The 27,184-nt window shown below is 35.9% G+C and overlaps 2 protein-coding genes across 2 annotated transcripts; both read right to left on the bottom strand.

The window, feature by feature from the left end:
• Positions 1 to 83: 83 nt before the first annotated feature.
• LOC136972953 (ATP-dependent RNA helicase DDX24) lies at positions 84 to 13,462 on the bottom strand. The gene is made up of 13 exons (XM_067267615.1): positions 13,289 to 13,462; positions 11,734 to 12,093; positions 11,597 to 11,662; positions 10,354 to 10,464; positions 9,745 to 9,855; positions 7,858 to 7,976; positions 7,098 to 7,222; positions 4,797 to 4,915; positions 4,439 to 4,720; positions 4,253 to 4,370; positions 4,012 to 4,186; positions 3,792 to 3,937; positions 84 to 318 (listed from the first exon to the last, which is right to left on the bottom strand). The coding sequence occupies exons 1-13, from the start codon at positions 13,436 to 13,438 to the stop codon at positions 272 to 274; spliced, it is 1,929 nt and encodes a 642-aa protein (XP_067123716.1). The 5' UTR covers positions 13,439 to 13,462; the 3' UTR covers positions 84 to 271.
• Positions 13,463 to 15,989: 2,527 nt separating this feature from the next.
• On the bottom strand, positions 15,990 to 17,567 carry LOC136972995 (uncharacterized). Its single transcript, XM_067267673.1, has one exon. It carries the CDS (start codon positions 17,565 to 17,567, stop codon positions 15,990 to 15,992), a length of 1,578 nt encoding a protein of 525 aa, XP_067123774.1.
• Positions 17,568 to 27,184: the final 9,617 nt, after the last annotated feature.

Genomic DNA, 27,184 nt, shown 5'->3' with positions numbered 1-27,184 from the left:
CTTCTCTCATAAGATTTTCAGTTTCTTCGATTACTATGTGAAAATAATTCCAATAAAGAATCACAACTCATTCATACATAATATAAAAGCTGGATCCTTTTTATTTGGACGAAAGTAAAATTGTGCTTTAATCACATATAACAAATCTTATCGATTGAATGATTTTTACAGTATTTTAATGTTTTCTCTTTGGCTAGATGAAAGTATCATTATGCAATTAAGTATAAATATAGATTTATACAAGTTTATTATAAAACTATATACAAAATATTTAAACTGATTGAATTTCCTTTAATTTTTTCCAATTTGTAATTTTACCTGAAATAACAGAAAACGGAAAATCAGTACACTCGTCGAGGAAACACGTCAAATGCAAATCCAATTTTCACTGCTTTTGAAAAAATCTTAGAAAACTCTAGTATTTATTCTGAAAATACTAATCTTCAGGAGTCAATAAGAGACAAGGGCGTCGCCAGCCAATGGGCCAGGGGGGCAAGATGATATAAATTGATAGATGATATGAATTGTATGTAGGTAAAATAAAAACGATTCATAAATTTTAAGAAGCTTAAGAAGATTATTTTAATTAAAACATAATCTTCTTGGGTTTTTGGTGAATTTTTCTACTACTTTATTATTAAAATCCTTTATGTTCTCATTGATGATCTTTCTATGGACACTCATCATTGCAAGACCATTGAGGCGACTTTCCACCATGGTACTTCTTAGCCAGGTTTTCATCCGTCTCAGGCTGCTAAAGGATCGCTCTACAGTACACGTTGTGCACGGTAGAGTAATCAAAATTTTTAGCGCTTTACTCGTTTCGGGAAAGAAAGTTTTCGTTTCTTTTAGAACATCCACAACGGCCAGCTCAGTTACATTGGGTTTATCCTGCCACAATTGTTGCCACAGTTCAATTTCGTATTTTATGTTTGGTAAATCGTAAAATTGAGAGAAAGTTTGGCAAGCTTTTGTGAGACTTTCCATGGACATGGTTTGCATTTGCGCCGGGTGTAATTTAGATAATGCGAATGATGGAGTATTTTCTTTTGCAAATCGTCCTTTAAGAGAATTAATAATGGAGTCCAGGTATGGTATTATTAAAGACCTTTTCCAGTATTCTGAAGGACTTCTTGCTGGATGGTTGCTTCGATAACTTTGACTTCCAAAAATGCGCGGCACTGATGTCATGTCCTCCTCCAGTCCGAGTGTTTTTGCAATGACAAAAGCATCCCTTAAAATTTCATCTGTGACTTTATCGGCATCATCGCGGTGTCTTTTAAGCAATTGCATAATGTTCTTAATGTGCTGCGAGGCCTTGATCGCGTCCAAAGTTACAGACTGGAGTACGTTTACCACGGGTTCCATCAAAACCGAGTATTTGGCTATCAACAAAAGGCACAGAATAAACGAAACTCTTGAAGCGGCGGCACGGAGCTGGAATGCATGATTTCGAGTCGCACTGTTTCCATCACGCGATAAAGTTTCTAAGGCCTCCATTATAACATGAAAATTATCCTTAAAAACTCTGATGGTTTTATGTTTCTCGCTCCACCTTGTTTCGCAGAGCGTGGAAATATTAGGTATTAACTTCCTCCTCAAAATTGATTCCCGAAAAAATGAAATAATGTCTTTCGTGGTTCCTATGGTGTTCCGAATTTCAGGCAGAGCATTGAGATCATTGATTACTAGATTTAGTTTGTGCGAAGAACAATGAAAGAACAAAGCTTTAGTGTATTTTTTGCGTAAGATTGCTTGTACACCACCTTCTTTTCCGGACATTGTCGAACAACCATCAAATCCTAATCCAACGCATTTTACTGGAATAAGTTCTTCTTTTGTCAAAAATTCATCAATGGTTTGTGCGATAGATTTCGCATCCAGACCTTTTAGCTCAACAAATCCAACAAACACTTCTTGGACTTCGTTGTTTTTCTCATGAAAATAACGCAGTCCAATAGATAACTGTTCTGTTCCAGAAATGTCAGCTGTTTCGTCTGCTAATACACTATATGCTTCTGCTTCTTTTACTTCTTTTATAATATCTTCCTTAAGCACATCTCCACAAATGCTAATAATTTCATTTTGGATATCAACCGATCGATAGCTTGCATTTTTCTTCCCATGATCGATGTGTTTCTTCAAAACCACATCTCCCGCATCAATTCGCAGCTGGTACAAGTCCTCAAGAATTCCTTCACCATAATGTTTACCTCGCACCGCTAAGTCGTGGGATCCACAAAATGTAATACAAGAAACGATCGACGTTATAATTCTTCGATTTTCCTCAATACGGCTCTGAGAGTATTTATTGAGTTGCACATCGACAGGCAAATTTCCTAAAAATGATCTAGCAGCTTCCAGTGCCTCCTTATGAAAGTGTGTTTTCATGTGCTTTTTGCATTGATCGTGAGCATCATTAAACTTACGAAATGGTTTTACGATAAATGACCCTAATACACCTTTAACGGAACTCGGATTTGGCGGAAACAACGTGCAATATTTACAAAAGCCACCTTTTTGGCATCGAGAATATACCAACCACGGCGAGTACGTTTCCAACCATGAATAATAAAATTTCTCTTTAAATGCTCACTTTGTGATTTAAAAAATTTATATTTATTACAAATGCATGGCATCGTTTTTACATTCAACATAAACACGCATAGGTGTGCGTTTCACGTCGCATCGCGCGGGAATTATAAATCGGACAATAAATGACTTAGCATTTAAATAATTTTTTTCACATATCTAGGGAGGGGCAACTGCCCCTCTGCCCCCCTCTGGCGACGCCCTTGATAAGAGAAGATGCAAGATCACAATTAATTTACAGCATCCCACACTAGGATGAACATAAACAAAAGGAGAATCAAATGACATATTTACCATAATACTTGTGCTCATTAACTTCTACTTGTGTCAAAGCAGTAGTAGTAAAAAGAATGCTTATTTATTGATTTATGTTCATCCTAAAAACTAGAAAGATGGAAAAATTAGCAAGAACATAATAAGCGTCGTCATAAATCCTGACATACTAGATTCTTGCACAGAGGGATGCCAGATTATTGAGTGTGGAGGACTAAAGCCTTGCACTAGCCTTTTTTATGGCAGCAGTGAATTCAAAAATACCCGCAGGAGATTAACTCGTTAATTTTTAAGTACCTTTTATTAACACATGCACGACGAGTGTATTTCAGAAGGCCCAATAAACTATATTTGCCATCGTAAATGGTTTTAAACCTCCTGCAACCCCCCAATGGATCTGCTACAGGCAATGAATGATGTAAGTTATCCTTCAGTATGGACTCTTTTTTTTGGAGGCAAGTGCAGTGGCGTAGCAAGGGGGGTCTATCGTGCACCAGGCGCCACTCGCAGAGGGGTGCCCAAATGGTCTCCAAGACAAACTATATTGGCGCCTCCCCCCTCCAGAAACATAAAGTGTCGTGCCCCAGGTGCCAGTTATGTTCGCTACGCCACTGGGCAAGTGAACAAATAATACAGTGTGCTGACATGCAATACTGTATACAGAAATGGACCTGAGTAAACAGTCACATCACAAATCATATTCTCCTAACGTTTTCAAGGAAATAGAAGTGCATAGGCAATCATGCTGAAATGTATGCTGAATAAGCAAAGAGTGTGCTGTAGTTAGAAATGCTCTTGCATCTTCTCATGAGCTTAATTTTGATCTCTAGAGTTGACTTCTGATAATAGGCACATCACAAAGAAATACTAAAGCTTTCCTAAAAGATTTTTGCTTATTTATTAATATGTGAGAAACATTGTCTTACCTTGACCTAAAGAGAGTTTTCCACTCTTAGTTATGTGACTTCCACAGTAGCCTTGAAGTCTAAGAGATTTTTTCAGTAAAGAATCCAGCTGCTTTTTAAGAACAGTTAATTCTTTATTAGAACCTCCCTTTTGAAGTTTAGTCATTCTTTGTGTAATTAAGGTACATATTCTTAAATAAATTAGAAAAGAGTAAAAGCAAATATGTTGTAAAAAGGATACTCGTCTTCATCCAATTCCATATCCATTTCTTTGACTGCATGCTGAAGCCAACTATTTTCGGCTACGCGTTTACGGTTTGTATGCTCGATCTTGTCAATTCTATGCACTAAAGCTATTCTTTCTTGGATAGGTTTCAAAAGTGTCATATCCACTGGAAACAGGGGCAAATCTTGATCTGTAAAATGAATTTTTATGTAATAAACAAAAATAAATTCTATAACTGCAATTACTGATAACTTACCTCTATTTAATGCTTTACATAATTGACGATAGTAAAATGATTCTTTGGGCTCGATTAGCATTAGACTGAGCCCCTCTTTCATGGCTCGAGCAGTCCGGCCACTTCTGTGCACGTATACCTTTTAAAAATATTTACTTTTTAATTAAATGTTAAAGTTTTACAAGCAGATAACTGAAATAAAATAACCTCTGCAGTACGAGGAACTTGATAATGAACGACGTGTTCGATGCCGACAATATCTAATCCTCTGGCAGCCACATCCGTAGCCAGTAAGAGGCTGTTATCCTTGGAAGCAAATCTATCGAGATTTTTTAATCTCTGTCGCTGATGCATGGAAGCATGCAGCGGAAGAGGATCGTAACCCAGCAAACTTAATATGCTTCTCAACCTCCTGACACAATCGATACTGTTGCAAAATATTAATGTGCGCCCAGGATAAATGGCGAGAAAATAATATAAATAAAGATCCTACAAAAGGAATTGCAAAGAATATAATTCATCTATAATTATGTAATTCTAAAGTCTTGATATAAATAAAACTTACTTTTTCTTCCAGTTTACAGTGAATTCTACTTTCTGTTAATGTTTCCACAGTTCCAAGTTTTCTACTTAAATCTATAATTTTATGTTTATCTTTAATACCAATTATTCCAACCAAGTCCTCTAGAAATAAGAGATAAATTTGACATTCTTAAGACATTTTCCAACATTACATTACTAGGTAATGGTTACTAAATTAACAGTGTATCAAATGATATATTATCATTAAACAAGTACAGTACTTGCATATTTATTATTTTTTTTTAATTTTTCTTATCCTATGAGCTTTACAGCGGACGCACTGATCACGAGATTAGTCAGGCCTACAATAAGACAGTTGGATGGTAATAGATGAGAGCTAAACCATACATGATACTTCTACGAGCTGTTTTACATAATATGACTACCATCAAAAAAATTGGCAATGGCCATATCATTTAAAACACCCAAGATTTATTGGCAATAGAGATGTTTACACAATGCACTTGTGGGTCATTCTGAGCATTTGTTTCTCTGAAGACTGGTGAAAACATGACCTACCTCGTGATTTTGATCGTCATTTGTTGGTTTGACAATGTGACAATAGATGAAAAAATTCTAACAGAGTAAATCTGCTGTGACGTAGCTGTATCTTGTCAAACCAAGGCTACTAATAATGAAGAGTTTGCTGAAATAAAGCAAATCCATGCAAATTGCAGTTCCAAGTGGCAAAATGTCAGTGATAGTTCTATCATATAAACTAGCTTCAAAACTTACAAGTATTCTGTAATCAATTAGGGTCTATTTACACATAACAGTGACGTAACCGTGCAGTGCAGTGATTTTTTGCCGGTGGGAAATCGTTGACCTAGTTTTAAACCACCCTGTCCAGACTCATCTGTCATGGTGCCTTGCAGTGGCAGAGGCATGACCATACTGTGAAAGTACATTTGACGGAAATTATATTTTCACTGACGGTAAATTTTGTTTTCCAATGGATGACGAACATTTAATTGAAATCGTGCATCAACATCCTGTTCTATTTGATTTATCTCATTCGAAGTTCATGGACATTGAGTACAAAACGAGTATTTCTCTGTTTTGTTTAATAAAATATGAAATGCATGTTGGGGCATTCGAAAATATTCAAAAAATATAGATTCATCATCTCAATTTTTTATAAAGAGTATGGAACTCCCTAGAATGGGAGTTTCATACTCTTTATAAAAAATATTCTCCATATTCTATTGATATTTTTTGTCCATACCCACTTGATGTACCCACTTGGAATGCTTTCTTGATTGCATTTCTTTTTCTTCTTCATCCAAACATATAGCTATCATAGCCAATTCATCCTCAGAAAAGTCCATGACCACTCACCGACAGCACGGTCACGTCACTGTTGTGTGTAAATACTCATTGCTGTGCTGTCACTGTCCTGGCATGTCACTGTTGCGTGTAAACGGACCCTTATAGATGCATTTCATTCAGTTCACAAGAAATTAATTACGCTCACTTAGTTGGTGTTCCATTTTGAACTTCTATTTTAGAGTATCTAAAAATGGGTTGAAAAAGCCCTAATACTCAATATTTAATTTGGTTTAAATTCCAATAACCTTAATTAAATTTATTATCATCATATATTGTTTAGCTATTCTTAATTAATGTATAACCACATAATATAAATATATAAAACCTATCGTAGACATTCTTTCATGACAACTAATTATCGGAAAACTATAGTTATTGCTATTATGGCTAAATAAATACTAAGTACCTCGCGCAAGGGGCAGGCAGTTGGGTCACCAACTCCTGTTAAATTTAATAATTACAAAGAAATAAATAAATTTAATTTAATTTAGAATATTTTGGAAGGAAAAATCAGCCCGGAACAGGAATCAAATCTGCAGCTCTTGCTTAGTGTCAGATGCATTGCCACCTCCATCTGATTTTTGTTTCTAGACTAATTATTTAGCCTTAATAATCTGGTAAAGTAACGACCGAGTCATGCCGGTTATCTCTGTAACTCCATTCGAGAGGAAATTTTTTAATCGAATTCACGTGACTTCCAGTCTAATGCAGACGTTTGTATATAGTTAATCAGTGCCTCCTGCTCCTAAGCTTCCCATATCTGGTCTTGACTTTCATCTAACATCATTCTCAAGATTAAGGAAGGACAGACAAACAATAGTGGGAATTTACAGGTCTATAATATTGCAGCCCAATTAAAAAATAAAGATAATTATCGAAACATTATAGCATTTCATGCAGTCGTAATAGAAAATTGAGGCCAAATGTATTTAAAAAGAAGCAAGTTTACACTCACCAATCTTTTTATCTTGCGTAAGTTTGAATTTCTTTTTCTTCTTTAATGCAATGCGTTTCGGAATATCATGTACTAGAGTGAGGGTTGCCGAAAATACGTAAGTGTGCCTTTCCTTAGATTCGTCTCTAAATTATTTATATAACAAAATAAATTCATTAGTCAAATGGCATTGTTTGCATATATAACTCAATTTATTTTTAAAAAATTCATAGATAATCATTAAATTCTTTAATAAAAATTACAATAGTTGCAATTAAAGAAATGTGAAAACATTCATTTAAAGTTTTAATGTTTTTGAATGCAAAATATCTTCAGAATTATTGTAGAAACTAGAAATAAATTAGAGAGTTCGTCCTTGATGTTTCAGGATGTAGACAATAGAGAAGTTGAGGCCTAAGTTTTCGACGCGAAAACGTGTACGTCGGATGTTCGGCGCCGCTTTCCCGCAAGTCTAGAAGTTTGGCAATGGCCTTTGGAAAGTCAGTGGAATCATACTTGACATTCCAAATGCCATTGTCAAACTTCTAGGCTTACAGGAAAGCGGCGCCGAACGTCTGACGTACACATTTTCGCGTCGAAAACTTCGGCCTCAACCTCATTAATATCCCAAACAAACCAGAGCACAGAAACCTTTGGTGCAAACAGATTACGTAAATCAAGGACTTACTGTGGTTAAACTTAATTTTAAAAATAATTTGTAAAATATGTTGCAATATTTTCTATAGGCACATTTATTAAATTACAGTAATTATCAACTTACTTATTTATCAGCTCTAACAGTTGTTGAAGTTCCGCAAAATGTCCCTTTTCTACCATTCTATCTGCTTCATCTATCACCAGATAATGTATATCCGGAGCTTGACTTAAATGTGGATTTCCCTTAAAAAAAATTATTATTATTATTAAAAAAATTTAAAAATTAGAGTCTAAAAATTTATTAGATTTTACATTCTAATTTTTGGAAGTATTCTTATTAAAAGAATTTCAAAAATTCTAAATATTTGAGTAATGGAATTACTATATAAAATTTCCATTTATTAGAAGATCTTATATAAAATAATTACCTTAAATAATCTATTGATTGATTCAGTAATTAGGAATGTATCATCAGATTATGGCCGTACAGCTTCGATTTAGTCTGTTACGGAGAGACTCGATTCGTAATAGGGTCATACAGAATAAATAACCTTATATCCCATTCGCACCTAGCATTTCAATCTAGATTGTGACCAAGGTCAGCGACTATGCCTTGGTGCGACCTCCCTCGACCGTTTCAATCTCGACTGAAACAAGGTTCAATCGCAATCGACTCAAGAGAGTTCTTAAAACTAGATCCAGTCATAAGAGAGATCCCGCAATCCTATGCGCACGAGAAAATACAAGATGGCTGCGGAACACGTGTCGGGCTATCGACAGAGAAATAAAAAAAATACTGTATTTGGAGAGACGATGACATCTGTCTATTATTAGATATATGGCAGAAAAATGTACTGTATTTATTTCTAACCAAAAACTTCCATTTTGTTTGTCGGTGTTCATGACTTACCGTGTAGTTATGTCAGTTTTATCATCGCGTGTAATATCCAGGTTCTTCTCAAGCGAACTGCCTGTGCAAACAGCACAATGTTTGACTGGCAACAGTCACAATCCAGATTGTAGGTAAATCGAGATTGAAGAGAGTCATGGATTGTGTGCAAACGTAGTATTACTGCAATTAAGCATGGCTGTACAACCATAAGCATGATAGTGATATTCATCAATGTGATAATCAATTATAAACCACTTAATATTATACAGGTATATTGCAGAGTCAAATCCGCCGGCTGGAATCGAGAAACGGGACAGACAATCCATTAAAAATTCTCATCTGAATTGAAATCAAATCCTTCAGTAAAGCACTGAAATACCCGTGCCATCTTAAGGTGGATTCTTACTAGACCGACTGAACCGTCACGTCAATAAAAACATCCGAGTGCGACTCAAAGGATGGAGTGGAAAATGCATATGCATGCACATTAAACAGTTCAGTCCTCAAATGACATAAATCTTGATCAATGAAATACACTGTCACATATATTCTTTGTTTTTTCTTTAGTTCCATGCAAAACATTATAGTTCCTACATGATTACACATGCCTAATTAAGTAAATATAAAAGAACATCTCTCATTGGTTGTGATGTTCTTATATGCATCTTCAACAATAGGCTGGTTTCTTTCAAGATAGCTGTTGTACCATCAAGAAACTCGACTAGCTAACTGTCAACTGTCTTGTCCATCCTGTCCTTTGTCACCGTTCCATTGCTAAGGTGCAATCAATGCCAGTGGCAATCAATGAACCAGACTGGACAATCCTGGTGTGAATCCACCTTACATTAAAAAATAAAGCCTTATATAATTAAAAAAAAAAATTCAAAATACAAACAAAGAACAGATTTAAAATATGTAAATGTTTCAAACTTCATGTAAATTCTATTCTTTATTTCTTTTTTAATTTTGAAAGCAACTACAAACTGATTTTACTGATTAATAATACATATAACTTAATAATGAGCATAAAGATTCGAAATACGTTTAAGACATTTAATGTAAAAAGAATATCGGTGAAGAATTTCTTTAAAATATTTAACCATAAGAAAATTAAACTACCTCTTCAATTAATTCCCACAGTCTTCCTGGTGTAGCAACCACAATATCTGGACACTTCTTTAATAAACGTTCTTGTTTCTGTTGACTCATTCCTCCTACTACAGTTTCAACCTAATACATAAAATAACATTATTGTAAATAATTCATGAAGATTACATTCAATACAGCAAACTGTAAAATAGTACATGGATTAAAATTTAAAATTATTTATATAAGCATTCATACAGGGTGTACAATAAAGTCCTTACTCACCCATGTAAGTGACAAAGCAGATAGTTAATTACAATGCAAAAGAGTATGACTGATTTAGTATGAAAGGACACCCTGTGTGCATGAGTAATGTGAACAGAGAGCATAAAATGCTAATTTGCACATTGAACACAGACAGTAAAATGTGTATTTATTTACAACACATATTTCTCATGTAACATGGAAAAGTATCCAAAGAAGGGTGCGGATTGGCCGGGAAGGTCTGGTGTTTCTATTGTTTCTCATACACAATGTAGTGCAACTTAACGATCACTTGGCTTCCTTTCATTTTTATTTTAGTTGATTGCCGCGGTTGTAAGGATTTAGTTTATTAAAAATAAAACTTTCTCAATTCAGTACCTTTATATCTGTGTACTTTGCAGCTGCTCGCAAGTGATTCCTTACTTGAATCGCTAGTTCCCTAGTCGGAGTGAGGATAAGTGCTCGAAGAGGTTTGATATCAGATTCTTCCTGAAAAACAATAAATAATTTAGCATTTTAAGAAGTTTTTTTAATAGTTTTATAACGAATTTGTAACAATTAATGTTTACATCAATTACAAAATTTAAATTTTGAACACAGACTGATACTAAGTTGCCGAACATTTCTGATAAAATGCAAATTTTTTTAATACTTATTATTGCATAATAATATTATTGTCTACTTCATAAATTTGTTAAAAATAAAACTAGAGTATAATTCCATGGAAAAATACTAATATACTATATTTGTATTTTGGAGATTCTTAGTAAAACCTGATGCTGTAACCATATAATATATCAAATTTGGAATGGCCAAATGGTGAGGAATAGTGAATGATTTATCTTATCTATAACCAATCAAAAATAACTTCTACCTTAAGGATGGTTTACAGTCTACTTCTATTAGACATTGCATTTCCACTGGGGTATGTTAATGATTGTTGAACATTCTGTTCCAGTTCATAGTGTATTTAGCAGTTATAAATCCATTGGAGTCCGATCGGATACGTGTTTACACATGATAAAAATGAATGTACTATTTATTCCACAATGTACATATATCAGAATTTAGCTGCTATTGATCCTTTTGTTTGTTCTTGACCAATAGCAGAACATCAAGTTTGATCATACTGAATTTTCTGTTAGAGTATTACTAAGTCCAGCTACAAGCAGTACTTAGTGGAATAAAATTGTTGATACTAGGAATGCTTTAACAGAATAATTCATCATCGACAATTGCAATAAAACAGAACGTTGTAGCCTTTGTTTAACCAAAACAACTGTTATGTCTTCGTGTCCTCATCTTCAGTTTTATTATCTTAACAGAAACAAATTATCAAATCTGTTCAATTCCTTGCTCATGGAAATTGTTGCTAGTGTTGTCTATTAACAGATAAAGTATTTCTTCACAAAATAATATTGTTTACGTAATGTAAAAAGTAGTCAAACCGACAATATTTAGTGAGCTTGTGGTATATAAAAACACATCTTACATTCCACTTTAACAGTCAAAGTTAATAACAAAGTTTAACAGTTAATAATTTGCTAAATTTATAAAGTAAATTTATTCACAATTAAGTAAAAATTATATTTTTTATTGTAATAACATGAACATTACTTACCGTCATTTTATCTTTCAGGATAAAATGAATTAACGGAATACCAAAGGCTAAAGTTTTTCCACTTCCCTATAAGAAGTAAAAATTAATTTCACATAACAAAATTAGTTAAAAAAAAATTATTAATTGATAGTACTTACAGTTTCGGCGGCTCCTAAAATGTCCAGTTTGTCTCTGATGGCTGAAGGAAGAGTTAAAGCTTGAATAGGGGTAGGATAAGTAAATCCTAATTCCGAAAGTGCCTTCAAGACAGGTTCGGGTACAAAACAGTCCTTCCAGGCAGACATATCTGCTTCGTCAGTGTCTACACTTTGTTCATTTTTTCCAGTTTCACGGGTATTTGTGTTCGGTTTTTTACGTTTCTTTGCTTTCAAAGGCAGGCTGTTACTTTCAATCTTGCGTTTCTTTGTCTTCTGTTTTTGAGTAGCTTTGCTGTTACTTACGTCAAACGTTTCATTTCGTATTTCATCACTTTGTGTTTTTTCTTTCATTTTCTTTTTCTGCGCATTAACAACAACTAATATTAGTAAAACTTTCTTATTTATTATACAAAGTGTCCAATATTTAGATCACTTTTTACCAAAGTCACCAATATTTAGCATGTATGGCCATAATATTAACATATTATGATGTTAATTGTATGCCCTCCCCATTCCTAGCATAAATTTTATATTTTCACTGAATTCTGAATATTTTTTTTTCCACTCAAACCAAATCTATTGATCAAAGTCATAACGAATCCATGTCCAACCCATAATCTGAATTGGTGGTCCCCAAACTTGTTTGACTGTCAATCCCTTCGAGGATTCCTTGACCCCAGTGGCATATCCAGGATTTTGAGAATATGGGTACTGCTCAAGACAGATTCAGTGGGGTCTAAAGCATTTGCTTATCATTTTTCACAGAATGTTATTCAATTACCTTAGAATTACTTCAGTTACCTAACTGAAGCCATATAATACATGTTACATTTGTTTATATTTTAAAGTAACAAAACTGACTGCTTTGATATCATGTGGGATGCTGCAGCACCATAAGTTTGTTTGTTTAGTTAAGTTATGGCAATGCAACGCTCGAGCAATCTGTCTAGGGAGAATGCCTTCCAGGAGGTCTTTTTAAGAGTAACTGGCCCCTATTCAGGCGTTACAGACATTAAGAAAACCCCACGTGGCCAGCCCGTCCTGGCGAGGCGCAAACCCACGACTGAACTCCCAGTGTTCAGGGAATGGAACCACTTGGCCAATGGTGGGCCGGCACCATAAGTACCTCCCAATATGCCCGATTGACTCCCATCTTCTGTGTTTGCTAATGCTATTAATAATAATAATAATACACAAATCTGGTGAGCCAGTGTTAATCAACACACCATTTTTGTAGGAAAGATCTACTTACAGTGTGCGAATTTACATCATCCTGAAGTGTCATATACAAAACTCATTGCATTAATAGTTTCTGGTACTTGATTTTAAATGAATCGTTTTAAATCGAGCCCCGAAATGACTTATTGACCCCTAGGGATCAATGTCAATCAATCTGAGATTCTTATGTAGTCTTTAAATAGGAAATCAAAGACATAATCACGTGCTAAGGTGTTTATGGCCACACTTTAGACATTTTATATATATAAACTAAATGTCTTAGACTATTTTATGTCCAAATACGAGATTAAAATAAAGAAATCCCTCGAAGTATTACCTTTTTTCCTTGTTTTTTAACATTTCTCTTCCCTGTATCCCTAACTATTTCATAATCAGTAAGTTCTTCGATTCCATTTAAGCCTTCAAATTCCTCAGGATTAAAATTTATTAATTTCCAATTAGTTTTTTCTTCGATAAACACAGACATTATCGTTACTTTTTAGTAAAAAAACTACTAATATTTAAATGAAATGGACATCAAAACGTACAATACAGTACATAGCAGATACACGTGTTTGCTCGGTATTTCTACAACGTGAAATCGAAATAACAAAATCGTGTAAAATAAAAAATAGGTTTAAAAATTGTTAATTATTTGTATTTTTAGATATTTTATTAATTTATAAAAAGCTACGATGTCGAAACTATTACTTAAATTATTTTGTAGATTATTTTAGCCTTATAGTTCCGTTTCTTTTCGTTATCACAAATTCGGAATTGGTCACGTGAGTAAATTAGAACTACGTCATTTTTACGTTTTTTTCACGTCGGGTAATAAATTAATTTTATTATTTTATTTAAATTATTAGATAAATTTATAAAATATAAATAATAAATGTAGTATAAAGAGACAAAGACGTTACCTTAACAAAAGGTTTTATTCGTGTCTAAAACGCACGACTGTTACAATTCAAATGCAGCAAGAAACAGTGCTGCCAGTCCAAGAGACTATCTACTGTGGGAGAAGTGTTGCCACACTGTGACACTACTACATTCTCCCCCACTTACATTACATAATATAGTCCTTCAAATAACCGGGCTGACGGCGCTGCCTTGCAGGACGAGGCGACCCTATTACTTCTGTTGGGGTTGAGAAAATATCTTTTTCTTCGACTTGGGAAGGATACGAATCGCTCTCGCAAGGTGGAAGGGGCGTTGCCTGAACATCAGAGCTAGCTTGATCAGGAATCTGAGCTGAAATATTAGGAAATACCGTGTCATCTTTCGAGGATTCAGGCAAAGGTTCACCTCTAGGCGCTATGTGCCTAGAGGTGAACCTTTGCCTGAGAGGTGAACCTTTGCCCATCTGGGTACTGAATGTGAGCGTACTTAGGACTAACCTCCAATAACTGAACTTCCTCTACTAGAGGGGCATATTTATTGGTGCGGTTATGTGAACGTAGTAGGACAGGTCCCGGTGATAGCAACCAAGTGGGAAGGCCAATACCCGTTCCTGTCTTCCGGGGGTGTCTGAAAAATCTTTCATGCGGCGTAGAATTTGTAGCAGTGCATAGGAGAGATCGAACAGCATGTAATGCATCGCCTAGTACATCTTCCCACTGATCAATACTTCGATTAGTCGAGCGAAGAGGTAAGGAAATTGTCATCCAAATAATACCATTGTAACGCTCGACGAGACCATTACCCTGGGGATTATAAGGTGTGGAGAAACTAGAAGCAACATCAATAGAGGTGAGGAAGGAACGAAGTTCACGAGATAAGAATGCAGCTCCTCTATCTGAATGTATATATGATGGGGCTCCAAAGATTGAAAACAGCTGATGAAGGCACTTAATAACAGTACTACTGCTGACGTCTGGACAGGGGAACGCAAATGGAAATCTTGAATATTCATCTATTATTGTCAGAAGGTAACGGTTCCTCGACTTGGAAGGAAGAGGACCTTTAAAGTCGATGTCTAAACGTTCAAAGGGGGACGTGGCTTTAATAAAGTGGTTTGAAGGAGCAAGAAATTTTGGTTTTAATTCGGCACAGATAGGACATGAAGCAGTTAATTTCTTTATTTCCTCCAAAGAAAATGGTAAGTTCCTACTACGCACCCAATGATAAAAACGAGTTACTCCTGGGTGGCAGAGAGAGTTGTGGAGAACAGAGAGTCTCTTCAAATCAGGAAGAGCACAGCAAATTCTTGATAGAGCATCAGCAACGGTATTTCGACTACCAGGACGGTAAATAATATCAAACTTGTAACACGACAGTTCCAATCTCCACCTTAGAATCTTATCATTTTTAATTTTACTATTAGATTTAGAATGAAACATGAAAACTACCGAACGTTGGTCAGTAATTAATGTAAAATGGCGTCCAATTAAGAAATGTCTCCACTTCTTTAATGCCTCAACTATAGCGTATGCTTCCTTCTCTATGCTAGAGTGTTTTCTCTCACTACCATTCAAGGATCGTGAGAAGAAAGCCACAGGTTTACCTTCCTGAGACAACGTAGCGCCAATAGCGAAATCAGAAGCATCTGTTTCGACAACAAAGGGCACATTGTCAGTAACAGGAGTCAAGATAGAACGAGATATTTCAGCTTTCAAATCTGAAAAGATCATGGCAGCCTCAGGGCTATAGGTTGAATTTTCTCACTAAATCCCTTTATCCACGGGGCATAGTGGGCCAGCATTCCTACTGTTCGGCGGAGAGATGTAATATCTGTAGGTAGAGGTAATTCTAGCAAGGGCTTTAGACGCTCGGGATCTGGACGTATAGCTCCCCCTTCAATTAGGTAACCTAGTATACAAATAGATCTAGAAGAGAATGAACATTTCGCTTTGTTGAGTTATACTTAAGAGCCATGTCTATAAAACGTGTAAGATTACGATCATGTTCTTCCTGAGTTCTTCCGCAGACAGTAACATCGTCCAAATAAGCAAATGTGTCGACTAAACCTTCTTTAGTAATCAACTGAGAAATAGAACGTTGAAATCCAGCAACACCATTTGTGAGACCAAAACTAATCACCTTAATTTGTTACAAGCTTCAAATGCCGTATAATGTCTATCTTCTTTCGGAATGGGAATTTGATGGTAGGCTCTACGTAAATCTATCGTACTGAAAACTTTATAAGAGGCTATTTTTTGAATCAAGTCATCAATTCTAGGGAGAGAGAATGCATCCAACTCAGTATACTTATTAATAGTGCGAGAGTAGTCTATAACTAACGTTTTCTTTGGACCAGGTACAATCACCACCTGAGCCCTCCATGGTGAATTGCTTTCCTCAATTATACCCTCAGCCGTCAACCTCTTAATTTCTGCGTCAATGAAATCCTGATCTGGTTTAGAGAACCGCCTAGATTTAGTAGCGATAGGCCTTGTGTCTTTAGACAAATGTTTGAAGAGATGGGCCGGTGGTACGTTTGCGAGCACTGCAGAACAGATCAACAATGATGTATGAGAGCCACCAAATTTGAAGGACACATCAGTATGCAAAGCCAGGAAATCATGCCCTAAAATTACATCAGCACATAGACCAGATAAAGCCGACAGCGAAACGTTCGGATAAGTATGGCCCTTTAAGTTAATAGAAACTATGCATCGACCCCTCACAGTCGAACTTAAAGCAGTTATAGCCATAGAAACTTGAGCGGAATGTGGAATAATTTGGAGGCGATGACACAATGCAAAATTATAATCTATGAAACTTTCGGAACTGCCAGTATCCACCAGGGCCCGAGCTAAGATGTTGTTTAACTGTATATTAACCGTAGCTCTAGACAAAGGGCTATGGGCAACAGTTGCCAACATTACAGCAGCCGCAGTTGGCTTACCCCCTTTGCTTTTACAGACTCTAGAAAAGTGTCCCCTTTTTCCGCATCTGTTGCAATCTTCGTTTCTGGCAGGGCATCTGTTGCGAAGGTGCTTCATGTAGCCACAATAAGGACACCTACGCTCAGTAGCGGCCAACACGTGTGAGGGTAAGGCATTAACTTCGGTATTATTTAAATTCTCTTCCACCAACTCCTTTTCATTGGAGATATGGATAGCGCTTACTGTACTAGTATTAGAGACAAAACTTTCAGACTGAACACAGGCGGATTCTAAAGCACGGGCTTGCGATAAGGCATCTACGAGTTTTAAAGTATGGCTTTCTAAAAGGTGCTGTCGTATTTGAGGCGATAACAATCCTGCAATAAAAGCGTCACGTACATATTCACTTTTATACTCTTCCGCCGAAACAGAGGTAAAGTTGCAGTCCTTACTTAATGTCCTAAGATTCTGATAGTACTGGTCAATGGACTCACCGGGTTGTTGGCGACGATTAATTAGGCAATGACGAGCGAAAATTACATTTATAGGCTTCTCATATAAGGCAGTTAGAGTCTTAATGGCATCCTGAAATCCAGAGCACTCTGATATATAAGTGTAGACTAAGGGACCAACGAAATTAACAAGAAGACTGAACTTCCTCACATCGTCCATTTCCGTTGATGATACGAAGTTCTCGAATGTTCTGTACCAATGGGACCACTGTTGAGAGGAACCACTAATGTTCGGATCGACATTAAAACGTTCAGGTTTAAGTAAGCTATCCATCTAAGTAGTTATAGACACGAATAAATTGTAGTATAAAGAGACAAAGACGTTACCTTAACAAAAGGTTTTATTCGTGTCTAAAACGCACGACTGTTACAATTCAAATGCAGCGAGAAACAGTGCTGCCAGTCCAAGAGACTAACTACTGTGGGAGAAGTGTCGCCACGCTGTGACACTACTACAATAAATATACGGAAATTAAAAATTTATGGAATTTAGATAGTTGCATACAACGAGCTACGAGGAATATACTACATAGAGTTGTTGTAGCGACGTTATGTTTAAAGAAAATTGAATACACGTCCGCCATTTTCTTTTTAGTCAAGGTGTCGTCCCATTTTATGTTGTGTAAAGGCAACGAGCTAGAATATTCTTTCTTTTTTAAACTCTTTCCGCCCTGCGGGCACTAAGAGGGCCTCTTTTTTGCAAGCCCATTATGGGTTCGGCCATGCCCACAATGGAGCAGCCGGGTGGTGAGGGACGAGGGCAGACACATCCGGTCGGATCACCCCCCCCCCGAAAAATTCCTGGGGATTTTTCGACTCGGCTACAATATTCTAAGCATCAAAAAGAGTGAAAAAAATTGTGTTTCCCTCCGCCCCCACACACACATCCTAGAAGTGTATGTGCAATGGCCTTTGGAATGTCGAGCATGATTTCACTGACTTTCCAAACGCCATTGCCAAACTTCTAGGCTTACAGGAAAGCGGCGCCGAACGTCCGACGTAAACGTTTTCGCGTTGAAAAACTTCGGCCTCAAACCTCGCTTATATATCTAGCCACTGTAGTCACGCCACGTTGATCTAATTTTAGAAAAAGTTTTTAATTTGTAATAAATATCCTTTCCGACAGATGGCGGTAATCTGTAGTAGTGCCACGATTACTATAAAGGTTTGTTCTTTAATAGCGGTCGTTCCGCGTCTCCGCTACTACGGGAGTGCGCTGCTGTTTGTAGGCATTTAGGAACGACGGTGAAAGAAAGAAAGATGGCAGCGCCCGCACTATCGATAGTATCGTGATGGAGTAATCTATAATTCTAAAATATGAGCTTTAAAAGGCAAAAGAAGGGTCCCAATTGTAAAATTTAACCATAAAATAGATTATTTGTTGAAAGAGCATTCAAAATAGCCTCGAAAAAAATTCGTAAAGACACTTACATCACGGCGTGCGCTAACTCGCGCTTTCACAATTTCTAAATTCTCATTCATAAAACCACATAATGGACCCGAAACGAAACTATCTGAGCCATGGAGGACGCCATGTTGCTTTCCACCGTAAACTACTGCTACAAGCGGCCGTTTTTGCCGTTCGAAGGCGCGCACTCCCACCGGAATTTAGGAACACGTTCAGCAAGAATTTTTAAACAGATGCCGCTCGCGCTGCGTTACGCGGAGGAATAAAAGAACGCACCCTATGTTCATTTTTATGATACAATACGGTTATTTTATGCTGCGGAACGAATTAGATGTTTTAACATGTATTTCTATGGAAAAATCGTTTCGTATAACGGACGTTTTCACTAAACGATGTCAACGTGATACGGGATTAAGTACACTTATATTCGAGCCGACCAAAGTGAAATAATTCAAACAAAAGGACATTTAATGATGATTTTAATTAGCAATTTTGAAGAAATATAAACCAAATTGTCTATTGTAGAACAATTATTTCCAATATTCTTTGACGAAATCAAATGTGGATCTCACTTCTTTGCAAAATTTTTTAATGAATTTTTCCTTAGTGGTTAATTCAACCCCTGGTTTTCTCCAGCCTACTTTATATTGCACTGTTCTCCAAATATTACCCAGATATTCCAAAACATTTTCTATCGTTTTATTCTGAAGAAAAGACAAATCCATTTTTTTAACTTTTATTTCTGTCTTCGCTTCGGATAGTTTGATTTCTGAATTTTTGTGTACATTCCAAAGATCGTTTTGGAATTTACAGTAATTATCATCAAATAACGTTTCATTAAATTCTAAAAAAAATTTAGAAAACAATTATTTTAATTGTTTGATAATCTTAAGAACAATAATAGGAGTTCTTTATTCGGATATTTCGAAATTCAAAGTTTTACCTTTAAATCCTGATAATTGACTACAATTTATTTTAATAATTATAAAAAACGTATTGAACGTTGATAGAAGAAATAGAAATATTAAAATTTTTTCTATAATTTTCATTTTTTCTCTTCTTAAAATATTTCTAAAGCTTTATTGAAAGTCCAAATAATGAAAATTAATTGTTGCAGTTAATAAAGAAAATTAATTGTTACAAAAAAAAAATTAATTAATTTTTTTTTGTAACTCTTTCCGTTCTGTGGGCACTAAGAGGACCTTTTATAGCAAACCCATTATGGGTTCGACCAGGCCCACAATGGGGCGGCCGAGTGGTGAGGAACGGGACCGACATATCCGAAAAACCACCCCCCGAAAAATTTCTGGAGATTTTTCGGCTCGTCCGGATTCGATCCCGGGTCCTCCAGGGCGGCAGGCTGCTAACCTTGACCGCTCGGTCATCCGGCCAGTTAATTAAGATTGTTGGAAGTTACCCGAACCGTAAATTCAATTATTGTGAGAATTATTCAAGTAATTAATTGAAAATTACTGATATTTCAGTAATTTTCAGTAAATCAGAAAAAAAGAAAGTCGTAAAATACGACTCCAGTATTCAAATTCAAATGTTTTAATTTTTTTAACACGTATTTGATAGACATTTCCAAAACACAGAATTTTGATCACAGATGATCCATACAAAAAAGCAGAATTATAAACAGAAAATCATAAAATTACTTTCCGAATGTGCACCTTCGATACGCAATTGCCTAAGGCGTCAGTCTACCCGGAAACAAACGGGTAGAAAGAGCCCATGAACTTTTCAGAGGAGGTCTTTATTATTAGTAATTATTATCTCTTTCTTCCTTATGAGGACGAAGAGAGCATATTATAGCAAGCCCATTATGTGTTAGGCCCAGGCTCAATGACGCGGCCGGATGGTGAAGGACAGAGCTCGACATATTCGGACGGACCACTCTCGAAAAATTCTTCGGATTTTTCGTCCAGTCCGGATTCCGATACAGAGTTTTACATAGCGATAGTCTTCCACCTTAACCGCTCAACCTTTCGGCCGTCCAGCGATTACTCTGTCCCGAGTATATCGGGCCCCGTCCCTAACACTCTCCGCCCCATTGTGAACCTTGCCAATTTACAATAAGTATGAATAAAAGGCCTTCTTCTAGTGCATGCAGGGTAGGGTTGCCAACTGGAGAAAATCTCTTTGGGGGACATGCTAGTAAAACTCGGAGATTTTGAATAAAAATTCAGGACTTTCATATGAAACAATTTATTTCTTCAACATATATTTACTTTGAGATCGTGCTTTAGAAAGCTTTTCATCTTTTAGTACTGTTGTATACATCTATTGGCACGATTCCTTTGAATTCAACTTAACTATCAATTCACTATTTATTAATTTTACAGAACATTTATTTCAATTTTTTGTCCAAAACACGTTCATACGAGAGAAAACACTTTCTACAAAAGTCATTAGTAGCTGGAATAGTCGGGAAAAATGACAATAATTCGATTAAGTTTGGCAATAGATTCAAAATTTTCACCCATTTTTCTGGAACACTTAAATTTTCCATTAAACTTGTTACTTTCTTCTTTAACTATAACTATCTCGTTGTATAAATCATCTATATTAATGTTATATTGTAAATTCAAGGTTTTTACCTTGAATTTTTACATTTTTACCCATTCAGGGTGTCTTTTTGATTTTATCGTCAAATATCAGGTTATTTATAAAAAAAAAGAATGTTTTCTGAGTTGGCTACTTTTGACTACTCTTTAAAAAAGTTTTTTTTGCTGGGAAGTTAAAAAATTTCAGGTAACGTTAAAAGCTTCTTGAAAGCAAGTCCGACTCTGTATACAAGTAATGGTATGCGTCCTTACGTAACAGTGATTGTTGTAAGTTAAGAAACGGAGTTTGGCATGATAGCTTTTATATAAGAGGTATTGATTCTGTTAAATATTGGTGATCTAAAAGTTGACGGAGTGAAAAGAGAGTGCGTGGTCTCGTGTGGAATCGAATTTAATGATTTTACTCGTTATTAGCGTTTATAATCGTAACGGATAAATTTCCGGATAGGTCGTTGACAGAGAATGAATAGCTACTACTTCTGGGAGATCAAAACTAAGGTGATAAGAAAATGGATATAAACGGACAAGTAGAACAAAATCCTTCACTTGGTGCTGAGACGTGGTCTAGAACGAAGCAATGAAAAAACGATTCGAAAACCTCAGTATAGAGCGAATTTTGGGGTACGAACTCACGAGTGTCGTACAAGACGCTGTGGATCTACAAGCGGCTAATTTCTGTTAGCAGTAACTAAAACTATTTAATAAAAACTATTGAACTCATTTCATTTCATATTTTATAATCAACTACGATTCGACCATTGAAAGAGAAGGAAGTATTTTCATTATTATTCTGTGACGAAACTGGGGATCCCTTTCTTTAAATGAATGTATAGTAATGACATCTTGCTCATTGTAGCGTGTGACAACACCGCCTGTACAGTACAGACGGTGTTGTCAAGTCAGTACAGACAGTACTGACGGATTCCCCGTATTTTATTTAAGAGGGGGACGAAATATTTCCTCGCGCCCCGGGTGGGCTGACACCCACGTACGGCGAATGCTTGGGGTACGAACTCAGGAGTGTCGACAACAAAGACAGCTTTGGATCTACAATCGGCTAAAATTTCTGTTAGCCGTAACTACAACACTTTTAATACAAAACTCATCTGTAGCTTCAAAATTAAGTGTTTTTGCCATTTTATAATAATCGAATTTAATATAAAAAGTATTTTTTAATAAAATGTAATAACAGATGGCGATATCACAAGTTTAAATTATTTTGCCGGGAACTTTACGTAGCTCGTTGCCGTATTTTTAATACAGTTTGCTTATATTGTCGATTCTTTTTTTACTTAATTAATAAACGACCGTAATAAAGCGTGCAAATATCTTCGATAAGTTTGTTAGAAACTCCTAATATTTTTTGAGTTATTTATTTTGTATTTTACTGTTATTCATTATTTTTGCTTGATATTCAAATATTTAAACGTTGTTGTTATTGTATTCTATTTTGGAACGATATTTAACGGTAAAGATGTTCCAAGCAAAATGGCCTTTGAAGATGGCCTATTTACTAGGTTGAAACGTTTGCCAAAATTAAACGAATCTCAACAGACAAAAAGGTATGATGTATTCTGTATTGTTCTGCTGAGGGTGATTTAGACTGTTGATCAGATGTGTGATCTTTTTCGCTTTCCAACCTTTCCTTTATACTCTTCGTGCTAAATATCCAAAGAAATTCTCGATTGGCCGGCATTGTGGAAGACTTGACGGATTAGCGAGGTTGAGGCCGAAGTTTTCAACGCGAAAACGTGTACGTCGGACGTTCGGCGCCGCTTTCCTCTAATACTAGAAGTTTGGCAATGGCGTTTGGAAAGTCAGTGGAATCGTGCTCGACATTCAAAACGCCATTGTCAAACTTCTAGGCTTACAGGAAAACGGCGCTGAACGTCCGACGTACACGTTTTCGCGTTTAAAACTTCGACCTCAACCTCGCTATTATGTTCTTTGGGTACAAAAGGCTTTGAGGAACTCCACGATCGAATTTGAAGATTTTCAAAGATTTTTTTTTAATGTTTAAAAAGCACAGCAATTAATGTACAATACTCATTCGTAATAAGGATCGTTAAAAGAGAAATAAATATGCATCGGATATTAAAAATCTCGTGTATTTTTGTACATCGGCTTTGACGTCACGCCGAAACGCAAGAATGTGGGCAACAATACTTTTCACTTTCTTTGTTGCGAAAGTGGGCGATTTTCGAATGCGAAAGACGTTTTGGAGATTTTCTGCGTTATTTATCGAGTTTAATTGCGCTGAATATAAAGGTGAGTAACATTTTGACAGACTACACAATACACTGTACAAATATCTTTATAAAAATAGAATTACCGATCTCGAAATTTGTCATTAGGTAAATGATAAGGTACTTAAACTTAATTAAGAGCGTACTTAAACTTAATTTCGAGATAAATTTCTATATCTTACACTGATTTGGAATAGAATATATTTTATCACGGTGCAAACATGGACGAGGTTAATTAATTAATTAATACAGTGGCGTAGCGACGGGGGTGCAAGGGGTGTATCATGCACCGGGCGCCACTCGCAGAGGGGCGCTCAAATGGTCTCCGAGACAAACTATATTGGCGCCCCTCTCCCCCTCCAGAAACATAAAGTGTCGGGCGCCAGTTATGCCCCTGGCCCCAGTTATGCCCCGGGCCCCAGTTATGTTCGCTACGCTACTGAATTAATAACATATAATAATACATAAATCTATGAAAAATATACGCTTGATTAATTTAATTTTATATTGCGAGGCGACCTTCGATGGAACCGATCATCGACGATGAGAGATGGCGAATGACCCTAAGACACAAATAATTGACGAGTTGTGTTTTTCAGATTTCGATATGGAGAGATTTGTGGAAGATGCACTGATAAGTGGAGATGTGGATGGAAAACTGGATTATGCGGATGATTTCTTCAGTTTTGACTTGGAAAATTACCAAGAAACAAATTATTGTGAAATTCTTCTCGATCTTGCTGAGGATTGTTTCGGCTATGGCGATTCTAATTCGCAACAAGTTGATATTTGTTTTCGTTGCGACGAATGCGAGAATCCTCAGGTATCGCGTGATGGGGAAGTTGAGCTGGAAGCTGTTGGCAATCGTCTCGACAGGTAAAACTCTTGTATTTATTTAATACGTATTTAATAGGTAACAGGTAATATTTTTATCTCATTTTCTGTATTGTTTATAGAAAGCCAGAATTGTCGCGTGAGGAGCAGTTTGATTCTGATAATGATGATTTCTTTGGTTGTGACTGGGAAAGTTACCAAGAAACAAACTATTCGGATATTGTTCTCGATCTTTCCGAGGATTGTTTCGGTTACCCCGATTCTCATTGGCAACGAGTGGATAAAAGCGAATGCGAAAATCATCATCAGAAAGTCGAGCTGGAAGCGGTTAATGGTATCTTGTAGCAAATCAATTTTTAATTTTTACGTAGGCGTTCTGCATGGATTTAATACCATCAGAAATAGAAAGTGTAGTTTTATCTATAGTTAAGGCTTTGAAATCAAAGCTGACGTTAAAGAGGGACTATCTTTCACTACAGCAAATAAGAAAAACTATTTTAAGGGGCAAAACATACGGAGAAGCGTTTACAACCAACACTAAGACAAGACGGAATTCCTTCTATTTTTTCCAGGAACAGAAGGAACCAAGAGAGAAAATTGCAGGGACGACCGTTACCAAAAGCTATGAAGACTCCTGCATCCTTCCAAACAGCTGCTGCATTTACTACCGTTCTGTGAAAAACACATTTCTCAGTACACAGAAGAAATAAGAAATTTGTTATTGTTAGAATATTTGATGATATCAATGATATCAAAAATCATTATGTACAATTAGTTTCATACATAATTCGGTTTCGTGCAGCCACAAGAATTCATTTTTTACGAGAGAAGTTGACTCTATAAGTAATACAGTGATCAATAAAAATGCTAGGAAACTATCTAAATTGTAAGTAACTAATAGAATAAACTTTTATCTACTGAGAAACTTATAATATTCATTAATGTTCACGACATCTTTATGAAGAAATAAAAGGATGTGATATTTTGTGTTAACAAGAAATAATATTGTATTTAGTTTTAAACTTGTTATTTTAACATAAAATGTATGTAAATCAGAGTTTTATTATCCGACGAAAATACATTCAATTTGTGTGCATCAATATACACTACATATGCACGATACATGTATATACTGTGTACAGTTTAATGCTATATTGTGCGTTGTGCCACATACAGTACTCTGGATGAAAATAGGTCCGAGTAGAGTACCTATATCATAATATAGGTACTCTAGGCCCGAGTTGCTGATAGCGCCGACCTGGTGGCAGAACTTGTCTCTATACAGTTTTTCTAACCTTATATTCTTAGAGTGCGTTCTTTTATTCCTCCGCGTAACTCCGCGCGAGCGACATCCGTTTAAAATTTCCTGCGGAACGCGTTCCTAAATTCCGGTTGGAGTGCGCGCCGTCAAACAGCAAAAACGGCCGTTTGTAGCAGTAGTTTACAGTGGAAAGCAACATGGCGTCCTCCATGGCTCAGATACAGTAGAGCATCGATTATCCGACCCCCGATTAACCGACTTATCGGTTAACCGACCACGTTCTAATCGGCAAATTCAAATGTCCGCTAGTGATGTGGCGCTACAATATTTGGTTATGTCTTGGCTACTTTAATATTATTCTTGTTAAATTTTTGCATGTTTTAGCTGGCAGCACTGGCTCGACCATGAAAGGGAGGCTAGTATTTAAACCAGGCCTAATACACTATACTAATAATGTATTTTTTCATACTTTTCGGTTATCCGACTTTTCAGTTATCCGACCAACCCCAGTCCCCAATTGAGTAGGATAATCGATGCTCTACTGTAGTTTCGTTTCGGGGTCCATTATGTGGTTTTATGAATGAAAATTTAGGAGTTTGAAAGCGCAAGTTAGTGCACGCGGTGATGTGTCTTTTCGAATTTTTTTCGAATGGTAGTCGGCATTCTAATTTTTTTCGTGTCTATTTTGAATGCTCTTTCAACAAATAATCTATTCTATGGTTAAATTTTACAATTGGGACCCTTCTTTTGCCTTTAAAAGCTCATATTTTAGAATTATAGATTCCTCCGTCACCATACTATCGATAGTGCGGGTGCCGTCATCTTTCTTTCTTTCACCGTCGTTCCTAAATGCCTGCAAACAGCAGCGCACTCCCGTAGTAGCGGCGACGCGGAACGACCGCTATTAAAGAGCGAACCCTTATAGTAATCGTGGAAGTACTACAGATTAGCGCCATCTATCGGAAAGGATATTTATTACAAATTAAAAACTTTTTTCTAAAATAAGAACTAATATTTATATTCGAATCAGGATGTGATTAATTATATTTAGAGAGTCCACATTGCATGTTGAATAGGTAATGTAAACAATTTATTCTACCGCTATAGCTAACGGATAAAGTATTATTTCAGCGACGAAAATTATCCGCAAGGCAAGAAAAACATTGGTTTAAAAATTTTTTAAAATCAAAACCGCAAAATGACGTCACGTATTTAAAATTTTAAATAACGTATCTTTAAAAAATTATTAAATTAATTTTTATCAATTTATTAAAAACACGAATAAATTTTAAAAAATATATTATTTTAAACATTATAAATCTCTAGAATTATAGTACAGGTAAAAACGACCGTTTAAAAACGAAATGACGTCATAACAGATTTACATATAATTAATTATAACACTGTATTCTTTGTGTTACGTAATAACTCCCACTCCTAGATAAAATTAATTATTATAATATATATTTTGGTAAAATTTTAACGTATTTTTCTAAGAATGGCGCCATTATATACATAAATACATAAAACAAAATTATCTTTATTACACGAAAAATAAAAAAATTTAAAAAAAAT

This window comes from Centruroides vittatus, unplaced genomic scaffold (assembly GCF_030686945.1).
Source record: "Centruroides vittatus isolate TY-2023 unplaced genomic scaffold, ASM3068694v2 contig_3068, whole genome shotgun sequence".
Lineage (NCBI taxonomy): Eukaryota > Metazoa > Arthropoda > Arachnida > Scorpiones > Buthidae > Centruroides > Centruroides vittatus.
This window is presented reverse-complemented; position numbering and strand designations above follow the sequence as displayed.